We start from the raw sequence: 24,377 nt of genomic DNA, 5'->3' as shown, positions 1-24,377 counted from the left end.
CGAGGGTACAAACAATAAAGGGATTTGTCCAACTGAGGTTCAGGGCAGACATCTGGGGAGCACCCTTGTCCAATTCCTAAGAATCCTGGTTTCCAGCATTGCCTGCGAGCCCCGCCCCATGGGAGAGGCTTTGGCAGGGGACAGGTTTCAGACTGGAAGTCACTGGGGATTTCTCTTTCTCTTCCAGCCCAGGTCCACACCTGGGGCAGGACGTGCTCCTGGGAGCATTGTAGGGTCTGGGCATTAGCCTCTGTAGAGGTATTTATGCCAGGAGCAGGTGAGGCAGGGCCAGTAGCTGAGGTGGGACTTCATCCTGGGGCCTGATTCCAACGCTGACAGGTTGGTACTGCTCTCTCTGCTTGTAATGAACTTTATGAACTGACACCAGGCCTTGTTGGAATCTTCTGGAGGAAATGGTGTGGTTTTGTGTTCCTGTGGCATCTTCTGTTTGTGGCAGGGAATAATGGTTTTTCATTTGGACGGTGATACAAAGGGTTTTACCTTGTTCTAAATGTGTCTTTAGTTTTCTTTTTTTTTTTTTTAATGTTTATTTTTGAGACAGAGCATAAGCAGGGGGAGGGGAAGGGACAGAGAGAGAGAGAGAGAGAGAGGGAGACACAGAATTTGAAGCAGGCTCCAGGCTCTGAGCCGTCAGCACAGAGCCTATCGCAGGGCTTGAACCCACAAACCATGAGATCATGACCTGAGCTGAAGCCCCATGTTTAGCCGACTAAGCTACCCAGGCACCCTTAAATGTGTCTTTAGGTTTAAAAGGAGTTGATTTAAGGAAAATTCTTAAACCAGTAAAAATTAAGGGGAGGGCTCATCTGTGACTAAAGTTTGGGAAGCTCATCTGAGTCCCCTTCCACCCACACTCCGGCTTTGGGGAGGAGGAACAGGAATTAGGGAGGCCCTGGGATGGGGGCAGGATCCTGGGAATTGCAGGGACTCTGTCAGAAACAGGATTACCTAGGGCCACCATGGTCGAGAAGGGTGGTGATTGACTTTGGGAAGCGTGAGGTCTGGAGTGGGAGGGGGGGCTAGGGGGTATAGGCTGCAGGAACCACACCCAAACAGATGGCTGGGTTGGGCAGCCATAGGAGTCCAGGCTGTGGAAACTGAGGGCAGGCTTTCCAGACCCCCCAGCCAAGCTGCCTTTCTGTGCCTCCATCAGAATCCCGGGGGGCAGGGGCGGGGGGTGGAGGTGGGGGTCCTCTGGGCCACACCCTCACTCAGGGACACACACCCACCACCACGCCCGAATGTCCTGCTAGGATTTACATTGAGGGAGAGAAAGGACATCCCAAAGGAAAGCTGGGTGTGAGGGAGAGAAAGGACATCCCAAAGGAAAGCTGGGAGAGAAAGGACATCCCAAGGGAAAGAGGGCAGAAACCTAAGGGGGCAACATAAACGGGGGCCTGCAGAAGTGACATCACAGGGAAGGCCCACTGTTCATATATATATATATATATATATATATATATATATATATATATATTTTTTTTTTTTTTTTTTTTGAGAGAGAGAGAGAGAGAGAGAGAATGAACCAGCAGGGGAGGGTCAGAGAGGGAGACCGAGGGTCCAACGCAGGCTCTGTGTTGTCAGCAGAGAGCCCAACGCTGAGCTCAAACTCACAAACCGTGAGATTGTGATCTGAGCCAAAGTCCAACGCTTAACGGACTGAGCCACCCAGGCGCCCCGGTCTACTGTTCCATAATTCATTAGTCCCTGCATTCATTTGTTCATTCATTCTGCCCACTGTTGTTGGGGAGAGGGGCCTGATCCTGCTGTCCCAGCTCTGGGAGGACTTTAGCCTGCCCCCCACTGTGGCTTCTGCACTCCCAACTTTGTCCTTTGAAACAGGGGCAGCAGTTGCTGGACTCCCCTGGGTTGTCCACTGCTCTCTGTGCCCTTGCAGTGATTAGTGCTTCAGGGACCGCCTGCAACCAGACTCCCTCCAGGCACCTCCAGGGCTAGGGAGCAGCATCACCTCACCCAAGGGTTCAGCCCCTGTGCCTGGGGACAGTAACTGATCTCCACCCAGGAGGAAGGATGGAGCCAGATGGGCACAGAAAAGTCCTGCTTTCTCCCCAGACCCCAGGCTGTGGGCCCTTCTTCCTTTGTTCTTGCTTCCTACAGAGTGAAAATGCCCTCAGCCCACTTTGCCTTCCTGGAGATTTTCTGGGACAGCCCTTGGAGGTGGCTGGTCCTTCCTTCTTTACTGGGCTGCTGCTGCTGCTTTTTCTTTTAATGTTTATATTTTTGAGAGAGAGAGAGAGAGAGACACCACGAATGAGCTGGGGAGGGGCAGAGAGAGAGAGAGAGAGAGAGAGAGAGAGAGGGAGACAGAGGATCCCAAGTGGGCTCCGTGCTGATGTGGTGCTTGACCTCACAAAATGAGCCATGAGACCACGACCCCAGCCAAAGTCAGATCCTTAACCGACTGAGCCACCCAGGCGCCTCCTTTACTGGGCTTCTTAACCTGTGGTCCAGGCTCCCAGATTTGGGGAGGTCTAAGAGTTAAGATGAGAAAGGAAAAAAAAATCCATCTTTATTTTCACTAATCTGTAACTGAAACTTGGCATTTCCTTCAATTATGAATGGAGGATGCAGAGTCAGCAGGATTAGCAGTACTTGTGACCGTCACACAGAAATCACAGGGATTTTCATATTACAGGCATTGCAGACACCTCCAAATAGTGGTCACACACCACTACTTGGTGTTTCTGGTATTTATTAATCCTGCCTCTGTATCTTATACTTTAATGAGTTAATAAAGAATCACAGGTGGGGTGCCTGGCTCAGTCCATAGAGCGTGTGACTCTTGAGCTCAGGGTCCTGAGTTCAAGCCCGACACTGGGCATAGAGCTTACTTAAAAAACAAAACAAAACACAGGTGTTTCTGTATCATAAAGTTGTTTGTGTGTGTGTGTGTGTGTGTGTGTGTGTGTGTGTTTAAAGTAGGTTCCGTGCCCAACATGGGACTTGAACTCAGGACCCTGAGCTCAAGAGTTGCATGCTCTATGGACTGAGCCAGCAAAGCGCCCCACCAATTTGTGTTTTTATATTTTGGTATTTATATGTCAATATTAGTACTCCTTTTGCAATGCAATATGATAGGGTTTTGGGGTAATAGTGGGGTTCAGAGCTGATGACCAAGAAAGAATTCTTGAAGAGGGCTCTGGTACAAAAAGGTGATTTTATTAAGGCACAGGGACAGGACCTGTGGGCAGGAAGAGCTGCACTGGGGTTGTGGAGAGTGACTGCTTATATACTGTGGAGTTGGGGGAGGTAAAGTCAAGAGGAGATTTCTTAAAGTGATTTTCATATGCTAAAGAGGATTTATAGATTACTGGAGGCCTAGTAATTATCAAACTCAGGCTGTTTTTCCCTCTAACAGAGCGTTAACATTAAGATGGTAGGGAGTTCCTGGAGATTAGGCTATTGATAAGATTGCCCTTTTCTGGTAATATTACTAAGATGTTTGTAAACTGATGGAGACTTTTATCAGTTTAACTATTTGTTTTCAGTCCTTTCCTTTGTTTTTGGGAAGCCAGGAGTGCCTGAGGAATATCACATATGTCCCATCTGGGCTGTGCTAGCTTGTGCTTGGCCCTCAGCTTGCCTTATGGTCCCTCATCACAACATACTTTATTTTAAGGATTTCAAAACATGGTTCTAAGAGATCCTTTGCCTTCTCCAGATGTTAAAGGTCTCTCCACACAGGAGAGTTTGGAAGTCCTGGCGTAAGCCTCACCTCACCCCTCAGCTGGCCCTTCTTTCCTTGGATGCCTCATTTCCATATTCATTCGTAACAAATGTTCTGAGTGCCCACCATGTGCTAGACATGCTTGAGTCACTAGTAACACAGACACATGTGCGTTGACATCTACCTGGTCCCTGCCCTGCTCTGTCCCTGGCCACTTCACCCACTACTGGAAAGGTAAAGTCTATGGGGCTCCGAAAGCTTACAATAGGGGAAATTAGCTTGTCCAAACACAGTGGGCCTTCCTGGGAAAATGGAGTTAGCAGTATGACCCAGGGGAGGAGGAGGAGTTGCCTCAGCAAAGATGGCCAGGTGGGTCAGCATATACAAAGGTCTCTACATTTTGAACTGATCACCTACCACAGGCAGAGAGAAAGGACTGGAGAGAGTAAGAAAGAAAGCAGGGAGATGAGCCAGGAGCTGTTGTAGGTGAAGGACTCCAGAATACACCACTGTGGCATGAAAATTATTTTGAGCTGAAAGCATTTGAAAATATGCTTTCCCTTGAACTCCTTTATCTGCCTAACAGCAAGGCCTCCTAATATATCTCAATTGTCCTAAATCCCCTCCCTGGGAGCACCCGGGGAGAGATTGGCTTTTATCACCTGATAAACCCATTGTCTCAAAACCATCATCAATACCTCTCATCTATTCTCCTTGAGGACCCATTTATCTTTCCTAAAAGTCATTTGTTTTCCTTGTAAGTACATTCTCCTCTCTGCTTCCCGTATTAAATTGGTATATAAGCCCCCAAATTCTAACTGCCTAGTACTCTAACAAAAATCTTTTTTCTTGCTAATCTGTTTCTTGTCAGTTTATTATTTTTTTTTAAATTTCTTTTTGTCAGTTTAATTCACAGGCCCTAGTTACTGAACCTCAAAGGGTAGAGGAGTTTTCCATTCTGCTTAGACGTCACCATCTGGGGGAGAGGTGGTCTGGAATGACGGGCAGAGAGTTGGAGATGAAGAGAAGTAGATAGGTCAGAACAACCTTTAGGAAATTATATATTGTTGAGGTCAAGAGCACGGACTAGAGACACAGCCTGCCCAGGTTCATAATCCTGGCTGTACCACTGTGTGACACACAGCTTGATTAGGGACCATAAGGCAAGCTGGGGGTCAAGCACAAGCTAGAGCACCCCCGCCACCCCTCCGCCCCCCGCCCTGGCCCCTGTGGAATATGTGTGATAATCCTCAGGAGCTCCTGGCTGCCCAAGAATAAAGGGAAGGACAGAAAACAAATGGTTAAAGTGATAGTCTCCATCATTTACAAACATCTTAGTAATATTACAAGAAAAGGGCAATCTTATCAATAGCCTAATCTCTAGGAACTCCCTACTGTCTTTTTTTTTTTTTTTTTAATGTTTGTCTATTTTTGAGAGAGACAGAGCTTGAGCGGGGTAGGGGCAGAGAGAGAGGGAGACACAGAATCTGAAGCAGGATCCAGGCTCTGAGCTGTCAGCACAGAGCCCCACGAGGGGCTCGAACTCAGAACTCACAAACAGTGAGATCATGACCTGACCCGAAGTCAGACGCCTGCCCAACCTACTGAGCCACCCAAGCGCCCCAGAGCTCTGTACTGTCTTAATGATAATGCTTTGCTAGAGGATAAAACAGCTTTAGCTTGTCAATAGCTAGGCCTCCAGTAATCTGTGAGTCTTCTTTAGCATATGGAAATCCCTTTAAGAAACTTCCTCTTAGGGCACCTGGGTGGGTTAGTTGGTTAAGTGTCTGACTTTGGCTCAGGTCATGATCTTATGGTTTGTGGGTTCGAGCCCTGCGTTGGGCTCTGTGCTGACAGCTCGGAGTCTGGAGTCTGCTTCAGATTCTGTCTCCCTCTCTCTCTGCTTCTCCCCCACTCATGTTCTCTCTCTTTCTCTCTCTCTCAAAAATAAACCTAAAAAAAAAAAAAAGAAACTTCCTCTTGACTTTACCTCCCCCAACTCCATAGTACCAGTCACTCTGCACAACCCCAGCTCTTTCTGCCCATGGGTCCTGTCCCTGTGCTTTAATAAAATCACCTTTTTTTCACCAAAGATGCCTTCAAGAATTCTTTCTGCACCGTCAGCTCTGAACCCCAACCACTCCAAAACCCCATCACAAGCTGTGTGACTTTGGGCAAGTTACTTAACCTTTTCTGTGCCTATTTCCCTGGGGTGTAAAATGGGATAATAGGATAGGCTTAATCACCCCAAATTTTAATGCTTTAATGAAGGTATATTTCTCAAAACTATATATCTATCAAAGGTCCTCTGGGAACTTGGCTCATGGTAGTTCCTGCCCAGGCTTCAGGGGTAACCACCTGAACGTTATAGGTTTTCATGACTGGGAGAGAGCTATAGAAGCTCTGGCATTGGCAAATAAATAAATGCTCCGGCCTGTAAATGATACATGGCTCTTCTCTCACATCCTTGGCCAGAACTGATCACATGAGGTACCTCAAGGGAGCAGGTGAGTTAATATATATAAAATATTTAGAATGCTTCCTAGCATAAGAGAAGTACTATGTGGATATTTTTACTGTTATTATCGGGACACACAACTGACAGGAACTACAGGTGGTTTGAGGGCATTGGTGTGGTGACAGCTGACCCCCAGGTTGCTAGCCTACATTGAGGTGAGTGTTATTGCCGTTGGGAACCCTGGGGCAGGCATAAGGTGTGATGGTTTAGGACTCTTGTTTACAACTGACAGAGATCCAAATCAACTGGTTTAAGCCATTTTGTGATCCAGCATCAGGCCTGGTGGGACCTAGAAGCCCAGATGCTGAGATCAGGCCTTCATCTCCTGCTCAGGGTCAGCACTGAGCTTGGGTTCCATGCCCAGCCCTGACCCAGGGGGCTACAATGCTCTGTTTGGCCAAACGTGGCTCATGTACCCTACCCTCAATGCTGGGGAGAAATGAATCCTTAAAGGAAAATTTCCATCCAGAAAACGGATGGAAATTGAGCATGGAGACTGGAATAGGGGATGCATGTAAAATGCAGGAGTGAGGGCTGTAACCTTCCTTCTCTTACTGGAACTCTCTAGTCAAGGGGAACTTGAGCCCCTCCTCCAGAACTGCAGACCTGGAGAGTGAAGGAGTGTGGGTCCCTACAGTCCAGTACGGGGGTGGGGGCTATGCCCATGTTAGGTAGCTGTGAAAATGCCCTACTGAATTCTTCCTGCCTGACATGCTTTTAACCACATCAGAGAGCAAGCCAACTTGGGCATGGCCTCCTGTAGGACCTCTCTCCTTAGCTCAGGGCCTGCCAGACGGTAACTTCTGGGCTCCACGGACAGTTGGGTGCCCAGGATCCAGCCCCAGCCACCAGGGCTCCAGGGACCCCATTCTCTTGTCTTCTCATCCGGTCACATGTGAAAACCTGGAGCATCTCCCACCCTGTGGTCTGTGGGCCAGCTGGAACCTGGCAGCTAGGCAAGGCAGTTGCAGAGTCTTTGCCTGGGCCCCCACAGGAGGGGGCTCCCGGGGACCCCTTTACACAGTGAGCCAGTGCTATTCCAAGGAGGACCCTGCGCTGTACCTGCTCCCTAGCATCATGGTTACAGCGATGTTGGACTATGTCCAGCACTCACACCACCCCCACGCACCCCACAAACAGTACCTGAGCTCCCCTACATGACAGGCACGGAGACACGGGCAGAGTGAAAGGGGTGCCCGCAGCCAGCCAGGCCTGCCAGAAAGAGGGGAGTTCTGGCTCAGGGCATGTGTGGCCCAGGGCAATGGGGTAAGTACCCCTGGACCAAGAGGAGAGGAGGGGCAGGGAAAGGGGGTGCAGACCTGGAGGTGAGGGCTGTCAGGGCACTGGGACTTTGGAGCACAAGAAAGCCCAATAAATTTCCAGAAGGTTTTTTTTCCCCCTAATTTATTTGAGAGAGAGCATGCGCACAAGAGACAGCATGAGTGCCTGCAAGTGGGGGAGGGGCAGAGAGAGAGGAGAGAGAGAATCCCAAGCAGGCTCTGCACTGCCAGCATGGGGCTCCATGTGGGACTTGAACTCACAAACCATGAGACCATGACCTGAGCTGAAGTTGGATGCTTAACCGACTGAGCCACCCAGGCACCCCTAACTTTTCTAGAAGGTTGTTGATGGGACTTGGGGGAGGGGCAAGTAGGGCCCTAAGCCAATGACCCCAAACTCCTGCCCCTTTTCAGAAAACATAGCTCCCATCTCAGTGATCGTCTGCAAGGGTACGTGGTCTTGTCACAGCCCTCTGTCTCATCATGGCCCCCTCCCCCACACCTCTTGGCTTCTCCGTTGATTCTAGAACCATCCGCTGTCAGGATGGTCCTCTAGGGGCTCCCAACAGTGCTCACTCCAGGGGTAGGTCTGGACCAAGGATGGGAGAGTCCTGTGAGGGGTGGTGCCATTGGATCCCAGCCATGACCCTCGTCTGAGCCTCCATCCTGGCAGGTTCCACTTAATGAACAGCCTGAGGGGAACTGCAGTCACCTATATCAGACCACAGGATCTGCCGGGTGAAGTGGGTGTGCTCTCCCTGTTGCTGCAGGGATGGGGGGAACCAGTGCCCCTGCTGGCATGTCTGTGGGGCAAGGACCTGCTCAATGCTAGGGGCCCAGGGACCCATACTTGAGAAAGGGCTGGCCAGAGGGCACCACCAGGGTGGGGTGAGGATGAGGTTGGGTCCAGCCTCCACCCAGGGGCAGTCTGTAGCTCCCTCTGGGGACCCCCCGCCTTGGCCTGAGCTCTGGCTGCATGTTCCTTCCCTGCCAGGCATGTAGGACTGGGGTCTCAGCCAGAGAGGTCCCTGGTGCCACCCATGGGGCTTAGTGTTTCTGCCCAACTTGGGCACCGAGCTTTCTGGTATGTCTTTTACACACATGACCTGAATTAGGCGGTGGGCCGTCTTCTTTTTCTCATTCAGTTTTGGTGAGAGCTGTCTCCAGAGCCCACCACCCATGAGCGGCTCTGACAGACGTGGAGGGTGACCCTCAATGCTCCCTTCAGGACCCAAGTGTCCCGCCCCCCGGGGAATGCTGGGCAGGCGGCTGAGCCCAGAACCGCTGCTCCTGTCCTCCAGCAGCCATGTGCTCCCAGGTGCTAAGTTAGGCAACTTAGCATTACCTAACTCTCCCAACTGTGACTCTCCGTGGCATTATTCCATTTCCCCGATGACACTTACCTTGAGCCCTTTTTCTTTAGAAACACTCCCAGACCCACCCCACCCTCACCCTGTCATGGTGCCCCCACCTGCCCCTACACTCTTGGTTGGCCCATGCACTTTTGCAGGAAGGGTTAAATGTAGGTAATATTCAGTGTCTGGGGATTTTCCCAAGGGGTTGCTCAGGAAAGGCCTCATGGAGGAGGTGACAATTATGGAGAGGTTGGGTTGCAAGAGGAGGGAGGGAGGGTTCCAGGTAGGGGGAGGAAGGAGCCAGGGGAAAGTCACCAGGTGGAATGAGTTAGCATGGTTAGGAACCAAGGGCGTGTCTCTCCCTTGTGAGGGAGAACAGTGGAGCTCAGTGTGGGACTCCCACCCACGAACCACTCTGTTCCTCCATGGACAAACTCAGTCCCTGGACCCAGTGCTGGGTTCTGGAGGGGTCTGATCCCCTGTGATCCTGGTTTCCTTCAGGTGACCTACAGCAGCCTGGCCTGAGTCCTGCGGTGGCCTTGTCTCTGGTTTCCCCAGCACCCCCTATAAGCTTGGCTCCACATCCCAAAGAAAATACAGGGAACTTCAGAAAACCATTGTCAAGGGATGGGGTTACTTCTTTAAGGGGGAGGAATAGGGGGGCGGAATTGAGGTGGTTACAACATCCCAGACAACAATAAACTAAACCAGATAACCTCCCAGCCACTCCTGCTCGTCCCCCAGAAAATCCTGACCCAGGTCTCTTCCGTGCTCCCCACACTTTCACCTCAACACCGACTGTAGTCTCCTTCCTGACATCCCTACGCCCAGTGGACGCCCCCAAAGGCAGCCAAACAACAGCTAGCAAAGCCTAGGGGCATTGCCTGGGAGCGGCCCCATTCTAGCCCCATTTCAAAGATGGGGAAACTGAGAGGCTTGTCATATGCCCAAAGATGGCAGGCCCAGTAGATAGTGGGTCTTCTGGCTCAGGTGCAAGTGGGGCATAGGGGAGGTCCCTGACACCCAAGAAGGGGAAAGACAGCAGATGTCAGAAGGGGGCATTGGACCCCTTCTGGTTGGCTCTGGTCTCCACGCTGCCAGCTCCCTGCCACCCTAGCCTCTCTGAGCTCTTGTGGCTCTGGGGGTCCTGCTCCCCACCCCTGCTTCCTGGCTGCTTGTTAAAATGTTGCTGAGATAGGTGGCAGCGGGGCGGGGATCCCCCTGTTATGACGGTGGTCATGGGACGCTGACTCACTGCTGGCCAGACCACCTGACCTCACCCGGCAGGCGAGAGGGCCCTGCCAGGGGGTTCCCCAGCTGCCGCCTTGTTTACTTCTCACTAGCCTTGGGGGAGGGCAGGGCAAGGGCCATGTTCAGCAGTAGGGCATCCTGGGAAGGTCACAGCTGGGACTCTCTAGAGCAGGGGGGGGGGCGGGGCTCCAGGTTGGTTTCCCTGGGCCCCATTCCCTGCCACCCCCTTTTCACCTAAACTCCTCATCCCTCCTCTCAAACCACGGTCCCAAATGGGGCTGAAGAGAGGAGAAAGCAAAGGAGGTTCTGCTGGCAGCATCTATTTCCGCTGCTTGTTTGGACAGGGGACGCACCTTGAGCCCTTCCTGAAGGGCTTTCCTTCTGCGCCCCCACTTATTCAGATGAGGCTGCTGAAACCTGGGGGGAGGTGGGACGCTGGGCTCTTGGCTCAGCCTGTTCTGGGCTGCCAGGCTCCCAGGCTGCTGAGTCACCCCCATGGACACCTGTGGGCCCTGCAGCTTCTGCCCGGCACCCCCTGACCCTGTCTGCGGGGCACTGGGGATTGGGTCAGTTTCCCAGGCTCCCAATAGGGATGCAGGAAGGGGTCTGAGAGGGTATATCCTCTCAAAAAAGGCTTCTTTGGCCTGGGCGGGGGTGTGAAGACTTGCCTAGTCTGGAACCCCTGGGGAGGACCAGGCACACCTGTGGACAGGTCCCTGCTCTGCTTCCAGGGGCAAACCGCCTTCACATCTGAGCCAAATCCACCCACCCTTCCCTTCTGGGTTTCCCATCCCTTGAGGTTTTACCTGCTCCCACAAACCACCCCATGAGAGGACAGGATTTTGACTCAGCAGGTCTGACTTCTCACAGGACCCGACCTGGGAGATGACATGGGATGATCTACCCTTCCTGCCCACCTCCTTCCAAGACCACCCCCCCCCCCCCCACTTCCTCCAGACCTTGCGAACAGGTGGATTTTGTCACATGAAGCAGTGTTTCTTGGTTACTAGCTGGAGGGCTGTTGGTCTGACCCCTGGGGTGCCCGTGAGACCCACAGGCCTGAGACCACACAGGCCCTTGGGGCACCACCTGCTGAACCGAGCTCTGCGCTGACAGGTGGGTGCCTGGCTGCCCATGGGGAGCGCCCTGGGCTGCAGTGAACCCGTAATGACTACCGAGGCTCCAGGAAGCCTTGGCTGGCCCTCCGGCCAGGTGAGCGTGAGGAGACTCTGGGCTCAACCTTACCCTGTATTATACTGGGAGCTCCCTGATGCTCAGGCCTGAGTTGGGGGTATGTCCCTCAAGCCAGTAAGGGGCCGTCATAGGGGATGCTGGGGGCGGTGGAGCGGGCTGCCACCCGGGAAGCCGAGTGCTTCGGGAGGCTGTGAAGAATGCAGACTCGGGACAGAACCTAGGGGACTAGTTTGTTCTGGCCTGGGGCTTCCGGCTTCTGTGGGCCCCCTCCCGCTGCGCTGGGTATCCCCGGCGGCCTCCGTTCTGCTTTGCTGAGTCACCGCCCGGCCCAAGCCTGGGAGGGCTCTGGGGCGGGACCCCTTCGGGGTGCCTCCCCTCAGGTGAGGATGCCAGGGTCCCGGCCTAGATGTCGGAGTCCTAGGCCGGTCTCTTGGGCTGCGCTAAGGACATGAGGAGAGGTGTCGGCAATACGGGAGTACCGGAGACTGTGAGGGAACACTTGGGGGCGCGGGAGAAGAGGGGGTAGCTTGCTGGAGGACTATGCAGGGCGGCGCGCTCTCGCCTGGGGGCGGAGCGGGCCGCCGAGTCCCCGCCCCCAGGAGGCCGTCCTGGGCGGGGCTTCCCGCGTTCTCTACAAAAGCCGAGCGCTCTTTGCCGCTGCGGCCCAGCTCGCTTCCTCCTCACCAACAAGCAGAGATGGCGTCGCTCACCGTCAAGGCCTACCTTCTGGGCAAGGAGGACGCGGCCCGTGAGATCCGCCGCTTCAGCTTCTGCTTCAGCCCAGAACCCGAGGCGGAGGCGGAGGCCGAGGCGGAGGTCGCGGCTGGGCCCGGACCCTGCGAACGGCTGCTGAGCCGGGTGGCCGCCCTGTTCCCCGCGCTGCGGCCCGGAGGCTTCCAGACGCACTATCGCGGTGAGCGGGCCGGGCGCCCTCGGGCAGCTGCTTGGGGCCTTGACGCAGGCTTGCCGTGCGGGGCCGGGTGGCTGGCCTTTCTCGTCCGGCCTGGCGGAGCCTGCCGGGGTCTGCTCTGACCGCTGTCTGGGTGGGCGTCGAGTCGGCCTCGGGCGCACTTCTGGGCCCGGTGCTGCAAGGCTCTCTCGGTGGGTTTCAGGCCCGGGGGCGCAGGGCGCCGCCCCTCCCCCCGCCGTGACGTCGCAGATCTTGGCAAGGGCGCGTGGGGGCGTCCTAGCCGGCTCCGGGCGGGCACTCAGGTTACGCTGACATCCTGTGGCTGCCGAATCTGGGCTGGCTAGGGCCGGTGGGGGTTCAGATAGGGCCCGGGAAGGGCCGGCCGGGGGCAGAAGTGAGACGGGAGAATGAGCGCGGGGGTGCGAGGGCTCAGGCAGGGCTGCCTGGCTGACGAGTGTGCACACTGTCCCCCTGGCAGTGGACAGAGGGCCAAAAGCAAAACATTCTTCAGAAGCGTCGGTGGAGGGACAGAAGCCCGGGAACCAGCTCAGTTTCTTGCTGCGCTGGTGTGACTGGTGGCTGCTGGTGGGTGGGGTGGGGAAGTGGTTGTGGCTGGGAGGGAGGCGGGCAGCCAAGGCCGGCCCCTGGGGAGGGGCAGCGCCGGGACCTTCTTTAGGAGTGCTGCCAGCTGGTCTGCCCGCTTCTGGATTGTTTTGTTTTGTTTTGTTTTGTGATGACTTTATTGAGCTGTAATTCACTTACAATTCACCCACTTAACGTGCACAGTTTTGAGCGACTTGTGCAACTATCATCACAGTTTTCAGAATCTTTTCATCAAATTACAAAGGAAGTGTACCCTTTGGCTCTCTTCCTGTTCTCCTCACCCCTAAGCAACCACTGATCTTTTTCTGTATGGAAGTCCTTATTCTGGACATTTCACATAAATCTGTACATGGAATCTGACCATTATGTATTCTTTGGTGACTGGCTTCTTAGCATAGCATTTTCGAGGTTTACGTGTGCTGTAGCATAGTTCAGTACTTAATTCCTTTTTGTGATGAATAGTCTCCCATTTTACGGACATACCACATTTTGTTTATGCATTCATTAGTTGATGGATATTTTGGTTAATCACCTTATGATATCCTGCCCCTGTTCTTATGGTGGACGTTTCATCTGGTGGCCCACAGACCTGGCCCAGTCTGCATGGTGTAATGTACTGTGTGGTTTGGCCTACGTGGTGGGAGTTGAACACCATTAGCTAAATCGAAGTGTAAAAATGCAAGAGTACGTACAGATACTTTAGCAGGAAGTAGGCAGACCTAAACCACAGGAGGCCCAAGGCCTTTGGAAGGGCTGGGCCCCTAGGAACCCATCACAGGTATATGGATCTCCTGCAGTTGAAGATGGGTCTAAAGCGTGGTCGGAAGTGGACCGAGGCAGCACCTGTTTACAGGACAGCTGGCTTAAAGGCAGAGCAGGTGGCCAGCTGTCCCTACGAACACATGCTCTGTCTCCCGTGGGCGTCCACGGCCCATGTTGGGGTGCTTACCTTCCAGGCAGTGGGGAGTAAAAGGGCATTCTGACCTCTGGCCTCAGCCCTGCTGGCCCCTGGCTCACACAGGTGTGCCTCAGTTTCTAGGCCTGCAGGTGCCCCTTTAGGGTTGGCCTCAGCCCCTCTGAGCAGCTTGTGTTGGGCTGAGAAGCCCTGGGTGCTTACGTGCTGTCTTTTAAACAATCTAGATGAGGACGGAGACTTGGTTGCCTTTTCCAGTGACGAGGAGCTGACCATGGCAATGTCCTATGTGAAGGATGACATCTTCCGTATTTACATTAAAGGTAAAGGTCTGAAGCTGGGTGCTTCTTCTAAGTAAGGTCAGCTTGAGATTTTTGAGAAATCCCTTCAGAGTGGGAGGGGGAAAGAACCTGTGGGTTGAAACCAAGACTTAATCATCACTGTGCTTGGCCCGAGAAAGGAGTCTGTCCACCGCATGGGGTGGGGCCTGAGGATCTCTGGGTTCATTCTTGATTATGCCTAGACCAAGTGCCTTGGGCTGGGACAGCTTTGGGGGTGCTGTGGGGTTTATTGTAATATGGGGCAAGACCAAAGCTGTGTGGACACAGCTCCCTGCCACTTCTCGCTCGTCTGGGTAACCAGCACAAGGACCAGGAACCTCCTGGCAGTTTCTCAGATCCCTTTGTTACTGTCACTTGAACAGCTGAGTTCTGCAGGGACTCTGTCTGGAGAGTAGGGCTGGGGCCTGCTAACTGAAAGCCCTATGGTGGTGACGAACGGGAGACTTCTGGGGTCCCACCTCTCAGCTCTCTGCCCTTCCTGCAGAGAAGAAGGAGTGCCGGCGGGACCACCGCCCCCCGTGTGCTCAGGAGGCACCCCGCAGCATGGTGCACCCCAACGTGATCTGTGATGGTTGCAATGGGCCGGTGGTGGGGACCCGCTACAAATGCAGCGTCTGCCCGGACTATGACTTGTGTGCTGCCTGTGAGGGGAAGGGCTTGCACAGAGAGCACAACAAGCTTGTCTTCCCCACCACCTTTGGGCCCTTCTCCGAGGTGAGTAGGGCTTCCCTGAGGGCTGGGGTGGGCCTGGAGTGGGCCTGGGGCGGAGGGAGTCCCCTGACATGGTGTTGTGCCACCCCTCTGCTTGCTCCTCGTCAGGGCTTCTCGCATAGCCGCTGGCTCCGGAAACTGAAACATGGGCACTTTGGGTGGCCCGGCTGGGAGATGGGCCCACCGGGGAATTGGAGCCCACGTCCCCCTCGTGCAGGGGATGCCCGCCCCAGCCCTGCGGCGGAGTCAGGTGAGGTTTGAGTCTGCCGGCTTCTGAAGGGTGAGATGGCAGGGCTGGTGGAGCCGGAGGGCCTTCCCCAAGTCCAGAGTCTGCTGCTGGGCCTGTGGCCCGGCAGGCACTTCACAGCTGTTCATGGCATTTGATCCTAACAAAACCCTGCAAAGTGGGGGGACATTGTCTTCATAGCCGGAAAACTGAGGCACCTAAGTGCCCAAGGCCACTAACTCACCTGCACTGAATCTAGCCACGGCCCAGGCGTGATCAGCTGTAATCTTCCCCCAGCTTCTGCCTCACAATGCTGCCCTTCTGAGGTGGCCCTCACCTACAGGCAGGGAGGCCCTGAGAGCTCCCACACCTCTGTGATATGCCCGCTGCTGCTTTTGTGTTGGCTGCCAGCAAAATCAGCCAAATCTGCTCAAGGCTTTTATTTATTTATTTATTTATTTACTTAAAGTTTATATATTTATTTTGAGAGACAGCATGAGCTGGGGAGGGGTAGACGGGGCAGGGGAGAGAGAGAATGCCAAGCAGGATCCACGTGTCGGTGCAGAGCTTGATGTGGGGCTCAGTCCCACGAAGCTGAGATCATGACCTGAGCTGAAATTAAGAGTCAGATGCTTAAGTGACTGAGCCCCCCCACTGCCCCCCTTTTTTTTAAAGTAAGATCTACACCCAACATGCAGCTTGAACTTGACCCTGAGATCAAAAGTCCCATGCTGTACTGACTGAGCTATCCAGGTGCCTCTGCTCAAGTCTTTTTTTATTTTTTTCTTTCTCTTTTCCTTTTTTTTTTTTTTTTAAATGTTTGGCTTATTTTGAGAGAGAGCAAGGGAGGGGCAGAGAGTCCCAAGTAAGCTCCGCACTGGCAGCGCAGAGCCTGACATGGGGCTTGATCCTATGGGTCATGAGTTCGTGACCTGAACCAAAACCAACCAAGAGTCAAACACTCAACCAGCTGAGGCACCCAGGCACCCACCCACACTCAAGTCTTTTTAAACACAATCACAAAGTTAACTTACATGTGGCTTGTGTTCTAGATTTTTGGATTTTGGTTTTATTCTGATTTTATTAACTGTCCTTCGATTTACCTCATCCTTTGGAACAAAGATGGGGATGTTTGTTTGATTTTTGATGTGGTTTGAGCTAGAACGTGGTCCATTTTTTCTACTGCGTGTACTGAATCCCCCACAGGTTTCTGAGCACCAGGGTCACAAAGGGGCCGAGAGTGGGAGAGAGTGAGGGAGGGCTGCCAGGACAAGGCCCCTGGGGATAGAGGGGACCCATGATGAACTTGATAGGATTGCAACAGGTGTTCAAGTCACTGAGAAACATGCTTTGAATTAAACATCTTTGTTCTTGTTTTTTGCAAATCAAAGCTTCTGGCCCATCGGAGGACCCCAGCGTGAATTTCCTTAAGAACGTAGGGGAGAGTGTGGCAGCTGCCCTCAGCCCTCTGGGTAAGTAGCTGTCTTTGTCCTTTGACAGCAGTGTTTCGAGAACTAGTGGGTGGCTGTCTGGTGGCTTGCCCCTGGGACACTATAGAGGAGTTGTCACTGCTGTGCCCTTGATACTGGTGAGCATCTGTTGGCTCACCTTGACCTTTGCCATGTGCTGCACCCCAGGTCACTCAGTTGAAATCCCTGACAAATTCTTGAGCTTTCCACGTGGTGTGAATTGGAAGCAGTGAGTGTGTGGTTGGGATAATCCCAAGAGGCTCAGCTGCAGGGCTGGCCTGTCAACTTCAGATAGTTCTTCCCACAAAGGGCACTCTGCACTTTCCCCGAACGTGAGTCTCAGGTTTACCCAAGGACTTAAGTGAGCAGTTAGCTGAGATGTTGTTTATTTTTTTCTCCCCTCCACTCTCCCCCCCCCCCCCTTTTTTTGCAACCCCAGCTTTTCTGGGTGCTTCCTTACGTGCCTGGCTTGTGCTCGAGCTGGGGAGCAGTGTGTGATAAGGAGTTCTGTGTGACACTGGATTTCACAGATGTGAGGTTTCTCCATGGGTGAACCACAGCGAGTACCTTCCTGGTGGTGTGACTGGCCCTAGGCTTTATCTATTTATTTTTGTAATTTTTTTTTAAGTTCATTTCGGAGAGTGTGCACACGCTGGTGAGTGGGGGACAGGCACAGAGAAAGAGAGAATCCCAAGCAGGCTCCCTGCAGCTAGCACAGAGTCTGATGTGGGGTTTGAACTCAGGAACTGTGAATCATGACCTGAGCTGAAGTCTGAGGTTTAACCGACTGAGCCACCCAGGTGCCCCTGGCCTGAGGCTTTAGAAAGTACCTTCTGCATCTGCTGGTCTTGATGTGGGGGCTTCCAGACAGGGCTTTGTGGCAGTGATAGCCCACTACAAAGGTGACAAGATTATAGTGGCTCCATAATCTCTGACTAGAAGTGCCCTGCTTTGTGACTGCAGTGGCAGGAAGTGCCCACACAGATGGTCTAGAAGTCATGTCCAGTGTCTGAAAGGATGCTGGTGGAAGGGGAGGCATGACTGCCCTCACCTCCAGTGTGAGAGCACCCCAGCTCCCACTCCTTCAGCCCAGAACGCAGCTTTGCGGCAGCAGTGATGTCCTGGCATTGCTGCCCGTCAACACCTCAGGCCGCATACTGTTTTTGTACTGGAGTTTCAGGCACTTGAGGGAGAGAAAAGAACTAATGTTGTTAATGCTTTATAAGGGGCATCAAATCAAGAGATAAGCTAGTGCTAAACCCCAGCTGCCACTTACTTACAACGTGGTGTTGAGAGTGTGAAGGCACTGGGTATTTTGAGAGATGGTCCTCCAAAGGCTGGGATTTAGGGGCACGGGAAGCTTCTTTTTGGAAGACAGTTAATGGGCAGTGGTTCTCTAGGCTGGCTGAGCATCAGAATCACCAACACGGGTTTTTGGGGTATAGATTTTGTTGTATGGGAATGTTACTAAAAGGACTCTGAAGAACAAAGTCCTTCACTAAAAAGAACGAACAAGACAAGCCGGCGAGTCCTAAAGCCAAGTTTAGGTTCAGGTAGGGAACTTTGGAACAGTGTAGAGTCTCAGGTCCACTTTTTTGATTCTGGTAAATGGGTCTTGGGTAGGGCCTGGGGTCTGTTTTGAAGGCTTCCCAGGCCACTGTGGGTCACACTTGCTGTCCATCCGGAGACCCATCTGAGCTTGTGGCATGTTTCAGACCTTGACCTGGGTGCCCCACTCAAGACATCTGGGAATAATTTTGGCAGTGCCCAGGTGTTTTGGGATAAGGGTAAAGGCCCTTTTTAAGTCTTTCAAAGTGGGTGGAGTTGCTTTCTACAGCTAGGGAGGAGCCTAGAGCTCTACAAAACAAGTAAAGTTTCAGTAAATATGCCTTTGAGTAATTTCAGTCCCAGAGAGCCACTTGAGGAATTGATTAAGCTCTGGTGTTGTAGGTATCTTCCTTTCTCATGAGTACCTGATGGCTAGGATGACTCATACTGCCAATGGCCGAGAAGGGACTGTTCCCAGAGCAGGGGCCCAGGGACAGCCGTTAATACCTCCCAGAGGGCGGTCTGTGTGCAGTGACTCAGCGGCTTTAAAGTAAAACTCCAAGGCCTTTTTTGGTAGGTGCCATGAGAACCAGCTGAGCAGGTCCACCGCTGAGTCCCAGGACTGTTCCTGGCCTGAGTTTGCAGTCCCTGACGTCCAGGACTTGAGAAAACCCTTCCCCACACAGAGGCTTTGGGGGAAGCAGGGCACAGACTGTGGTACATATTGTAAGCCCCTAAGTGTCAGGTTATCATCAGTTGGAGAACTTGGCTTCTAGAATCTCTAGTTCATTGACAGAAGTCCCATCGTTCATCCATAGAGAAAAGTGAGAGTATGTGGGTGTTCATTGTACTGTTCCAAATTTTCTGTTTGTTGGAACCTTTCATGATGAAATATTGGAGGATAGTAGGGTAAAAACAGCTTAACTATGGCAGATGGAGGGGTAGGTATTGGTAGCTAAGCCTGTCTTTATCTCTGTTTGGTCCTCAAACTCTACCAAAATAACAGTAAAGGGATTAAAAACATGGTGAAAAAATGATAGGGGACAAGATGAGGTGACATCAAACTTTGGAAGGTGGGAAATGGATGGAGGGTAGTAACCAACAGTGGAGGCATCAGAAGCCCGCATCCTGCACAGGAATACTGGTGAGAGGCAAGATGGCCTCTCAGGGTCCAGGAGAGGCCAAGGAGCAGTTAAGACCACTGTTCCGGGATCACGTAGAGATCGCTGGCTGGTCAGCCAGATGGTGGCCCTTGCCAACCCATGCACAAGACCTGATGTTTAATTGCTGGACCCAGGGAAGCTTTAGCCTTAAGGACACTATTACCTTACCCTGCCCTGTGTCCACAGCCTGGAATTGGGCACCATGAATGAGCAGTGGGTCTCTAGCAGGTGCTAGGGAGTCCCTGCTCAGGGGAGGCCGAGCATGCTGGAGCAGAGTCCTGCAGCTCTGCTGCCTAGGATCCTGATGCCTGGCCATACACCCAGTCACCCTGCAGAGGGAAATGAATGATGGCCCTGGCCCCACAGGGAGTGCCTCACTAGGATCGACTGCCATGGATCACCGACCATTTGGGAAAATCTCAGCACATGGACAAGAAGGAACTTGGGAAAGGACATTACAGGAAAAAGAATGTTAACATCCTCAGTGAGATACAAAAATATATTTCTATCCTTGAAAAAAGAATAGGATACCATAAAATGACAACAGATTAAAAAAAATTTTTTTTAATGTTTATTTTTGAGAGAGAGAGAGCTCACGTGTGAGCAAGGAAGAGGCAGAGGGAGACAGGATACGAGGTGGACTCCACACCGACAGCAGAGAGTCCGACATGGGGCTTGAACTTCTAAACCGTGAGATCATGATCTGAGCCAAAGACAGACTGAGCCACCAGGTGCGCTCCAAGATAAGAACAGATAAGAATGTTCTTAGAATCCAGAAGAAAAATAACAAAGACCTCAGAAGGGGGCTTAGATTTTCAGGTCATTTTGAGGAAATATTCCAGAAGCAAAACAAATAGAGATGAGAAGAGGGAAAAAGTGAGAAGATTTGAGGATTGATCCTGGAGGCCCAGTATAGGATGAATAATAGAAATGCTAGAAAGAACAGACAAAACCGAAGGAAGGAAATGAGCAAAGAATGTAAGAGCATCTCAGCACTAAGGACATTAACCTCTGGGTTGAAGGGGACCCCAGTTGTCTTGGACAATGACCAAAAACCCCACACCAGAGCTTATTGCCTGGTTTCAGAGCCCTTTGGATAAAGGGAGGCTCTGGAAATGCTCCAGGTTATCCTAAAAACTGGAGAGTTCAAAGAGCCAGCACTGGAAGCTGGAATACCATGTAACAACCAGTGACCTCATAAGCCTGAGCTGAAATGGTTTTTCAACCAAGAGAGCTACCCCCACCTGATTGTCAAGTGTGAGGGTAGAACAAAGTTGTTTTCAGGTATGCAAGGTCTTAGTCATCTTCCTTGGCTCCGACCCTCCCCCAACCCAACAAAATGAAGACATAAACACAGAACGAGGAAGGTGCTCAAAATACGGGACCCAAAACATGAGCAAGATGGGGAGGCGTCAGGTGGGAGAGGAGAGGCAGGTGCAGCATAGCTGTGCCTCTGGCCCAGGGAGCTGCCAGCATGGGGCAGTGCTGGGGGTGGTGCTAGAGGGATGGTTTCCAGGGAAAAACTGGGCTTGCAGGGGTATCTGGCACTTAACACAGGTAGAAAATTCCATAGAGCTGTTGGCAGAATACGGAGAGAGTCAGCAAATGAGAAAAGTGAGTGTCATTAATGTTGCAAAAGGAAAAACAAACAAACAAACAAACAAAACTACAAGGAAATAAGTTCAGTATTTGGGCTGGGAAAGAACAATATTTATATAGTGGCATTAATATAACACAATGTTGTCACTAAAAGTTTTGAAAGCATAGGGGAAGGGGAGGTAAGTGGATCTAGAATAAGAAGCCAACAAGGAAGAGCAGTGTGGATTGAAAGCTGTCTTTTGGGAGTGGGCAGGCTGTGGTGGGGGACAGGGAGTCTTTGAGATAGCCTTTAGGAGCTGACTCTAAGCCGTGGGCGTGTCGTCCTTTGATAAATTAGTTAGAAACACAGCCTGGCGTCTGGGTAGCTGTCAGTTAAGTGTCTGACTCAGGTCGTGATCTCATGGTTCGTGAGATCGAGCCCTACACCAGGCTCTGTGTTGACAGCATGGAGCCTGCTTAGATTCTATCTCTCTCTCCCTGCCTCTCTCCCACTCAACGCTCTCTCAAAAATAAACATTAAGGCACTGGGTGGCTCAGTAGGTTAAGCGTCTGACTTTGGCTCAGGTCATGATCTCATGGTTGTTGAGTTTGAGCCCCACATCGGGCTTGCTGCTCTCTGTGCAGAGTTCGCTTCAGATCCTCTGCCCATCTGTCTCTGCCCTTCCTGCTGGTGTGTTGTCACTCTTCTCTCAAAAACAAACTTAAAAAAGAGCACCAGGGACCACCTTCCGGGTCCTCAGTGAGCATGTGCCCGTGTGAGAGACCAGAGGAGACCTGCTGACCTGTCCTTCCAGCCTTACAAAGTTAAGCAGGATTCTAGCATTTACTCTGGTTTTCACATCACCAGGCCCCACACACAAGTGTGATGCTTCATGTGGTCCTCAGCGCTGTGGCTGGGACAGCCTGGCCATCTGGGGGTTTGGCTCCCCGTTCCTAGGGCTTGGCCCTGCCTGCCGTACAGCTGCTGCCCACACATTTAGGGAAAGACAAGATCTCTTTATGGGGTTTCTGGCTCCAAAGCTGACCTGGGATGTTAGCGGAGATTAAAGTTTCCATAAGTTGGAAGAAGAGAAAGGTCCAATGAGGTGGACAAGTCAGCAGAGTTTTTCTAGAAGCCAGGATATTGGGAGCAGTCAGCCCTTGGGATCTTGAAGATAAAGAGATGACCATCCATTTGCCTGGTCCTGCTCTGTCTGTGTGACTGTGGAGCGTAGCAGATCCCACTCTGTCCTGACCCGTGACGCTCAGGGGGACTGAACATGGAAGGGCTCTGTAAGCCCGTGCGCGCCACACACTGTCACATCAGGGAGGCCCTGTGAAGGCCTCACTGGTTTTTGTTTCCTCCTCGGCCTCTCTAGGCATCGAAGTGGATATTGACGTGGAACATGGAGGGAAGAGAAGCCGCCTCACGCCCGTCTCTCCGGGCAGCTCCAGCATGGAGGAGAAGTGTAGCTCTCAGCCGAGCAGTTGCTCTTCTGACCCCAGCAAACCGGACGGGGACACGGAGGGTGCCGCGCGGTCTCTGGCAGAGCAGATGGACAAGATAGCTCTAGAGCCAGGGCAGCCTGAGGCAAGTCTCCCCCTCCAGAGGCCACAGCCACTGCCTGGTGCTTACATGGCTGGCTGATGGCCTTTCTGTTACAGTTCAGTCTGTGAGCCCTCTGCTAGAACTTTCCTTGCCCTTTGTCCACACCTGCCTCTCCCAGGAACTGGGGCTGTGGGCGGGTCCTTGTGTGCTCATGACTGCTTCTGTTCCAGGAACAGATGGAGTCTGATAACTGTTCAGGAGGGGACGAGGACTGGACTCATTTATCTTCAAAAGAAGTAGACCCGTCTACAGGTGAACTCCAGTCTCTACAGATGCCCGAGTCCGAAGGGCCAGCCTCCCTAGACTCTTCTCAGGAAGGGCCCACAGGGCTGAAGGAGGCTGCGGTGTACCCACATCTGCCCCCAGGCAAGTGATTTCAAACAGTTTTATATTTCTATCTTTATCCTTCAGAGCATCTAGTCCCCTCCCTTTAGCTTCCAGACCCAGAGTCATGAAGGCTGTGGGATTTCAAGGCTCTGGCACCGCCATGTGCCCCTAGAAGTGGATTCAAAGTCCACCTTCCATTTCCCTGAGGGAAATGTCGATCTCAGAGCTCCTACAGGAGCCGGGAAGGCCGACCTGTGGAGGGTGGTGTGCCTGGCGGTAGGGCCACGTGAGGACTGCGCAGCCCCGGGTGCATTGAGTAGGAAAGGCAGCTGACCTATTGCTTTGGTTCGTTATGGTCACAAGACAATGTTTGAAATGGTAAAACAGGTGAAAACCCGGCTGTGGGCCAGATTTGTATATATGTTCTCTGCCTCAGGGCAGGGGGCAGCAACCTATAGCTTTTGGGACAAGAGTGAGTTTTTCATTTTTACCATGGTTGGAAAAAAATCAAGATATGAAAACTAGATGAAATTAAAATGGCAGTGTCCAGAATAGAAGTTTTACTGGAGCACAGCCGTGCCTGTCTGTTGACACAGTGTCTGGCTGTTTTATGCTGTAATGGCAGAACTGAGTAGTTGTGAGAAACCATATAGTCTCACACAACAGCTTAAGGTATTTACTCTCTGGCCCTTTACGGGAAGGGCTGGTCAACCCTGGCCTGGGAACTTCACTCTGAAGGTCAGAGAGCCCGTGGAAGGGCCGGCTCCACAGGCACGGGGTGCTGGCTGGCTGGACTCGCCCTCATGGCTTTTGTCCTCTCTCTGGCAGAAGCTGACCCCCGGCTGATAGAGTCCCTCTCCCAGATGCTGTCCATGGGGTTCTCAGATGAAGGCGGCTGGCTCACCAGGCTCCTACAGACCAAGAACTATGACATCGGGGCTGCCCTGGACACCATCCAGTATTCAAAGCATCCACTGCCGTTGTGACAGCTTTTGCTCACTTGTTCTGTCCCCTTTCTTGTCTCATAGTTGTTTTGAGCTAGTGTAGAACAGCAGGGCCTCTGTAATGGCCAGTTTCTCTGCATTCTTCCAGAATCTGGGGGGCGGGGATGCATGAAGCCATATAGGGCAGGAGAACAAGTGAGAGGAGGAGACCCCAGCATGTGTGCCAATGTCTGAGAAACGTCTACCAGCTTTCCTTGGGTACATGGAGGCTTCCTGGGGCAGATTGAAAGTCCTTGCTGGGGAGGACACTGAGGCCACATGGCGGCATATTCCTGTTCTCCCCCCACCAGGATTACACCAGCAGTCCAGAATGTCTTGCCTAATGGCCTTCTGCCTTTTTTAATCACTACTCACATGCTGACATGTAGTTGATTTTCTGCTAGAAACCTGATCTCCAAGTTCAGACGAGTCCCGCCAACATCCTGTCTCCTGTCGGGGTGGAGGAGGAGCAAGTGCAGGAGGGGAGACTAGCGCAGCCTGGGACTGGTCAGGAGGGGGGACTGAGGGGACGGAGGCTGGAGCTCACGGATACTGCCTGTCGTTAACCACTGTACTTCTCTCCTTTCCCGCGTGTCCTTGCTTTTAAAAAAACCCTTTGTAACCATTCTGTTGCTATGTTGTAAACAATCTGTAAGCACCTTAATCAAAGATGTTGCAACCAGAGATGA

General features: G+C 52.4%; 1 protein-coding gene across 1 annotated transcript; it reads left to right on the top strand.

Annotated features, from left to right (window-relative positions):
* Nucleotides 1-11,954: 11,954 nt before the first annotated feature.
* On the top strand, nt 11,955-24,377 carry SQSTM1 (sequestosome 1). Its single transcript, XM_027076936.2, has 8 exons — nt 11,955-12,220; nt 13,961-14,056; nt 14,559-14,788; nt 14,894-15,035; nt 16,403-16,483; nt 22,149-22,360; nt 22,549-22,744; nt 23,534-24,377. Exons 1-8 carry the CDS (start codon nt 12,004-12,006, stop codon nt 23,689-23,691), a joined length of 1,332 nt encoding a protein of 443 aa, XP_026932737.1. The 5' UTR covers nt 11,955-12,003; the 3' UTR covers nt 23,692-24,377.

Source organism: Acinonyx jubatus, chromosome A1 (assembly GCF_027475565.1).
Source record: "Acinonyx jubatus isolate Ajub_Pintada_27869175 chromosome A1, VMU_Ajub_asm_v1.0, whole genome shotgun sequence".
NCBI lineage: Eukaryota > Metazoa > Chordata > Mammalia > Carnivora > Felidae > Acinonyx > Acinonyx jubatus.
The sequence above is the reverse complement of the archived record's forward strand: the minus strand, read 5'-3'. Positions and strand labels throughout refer to the sequence as shown.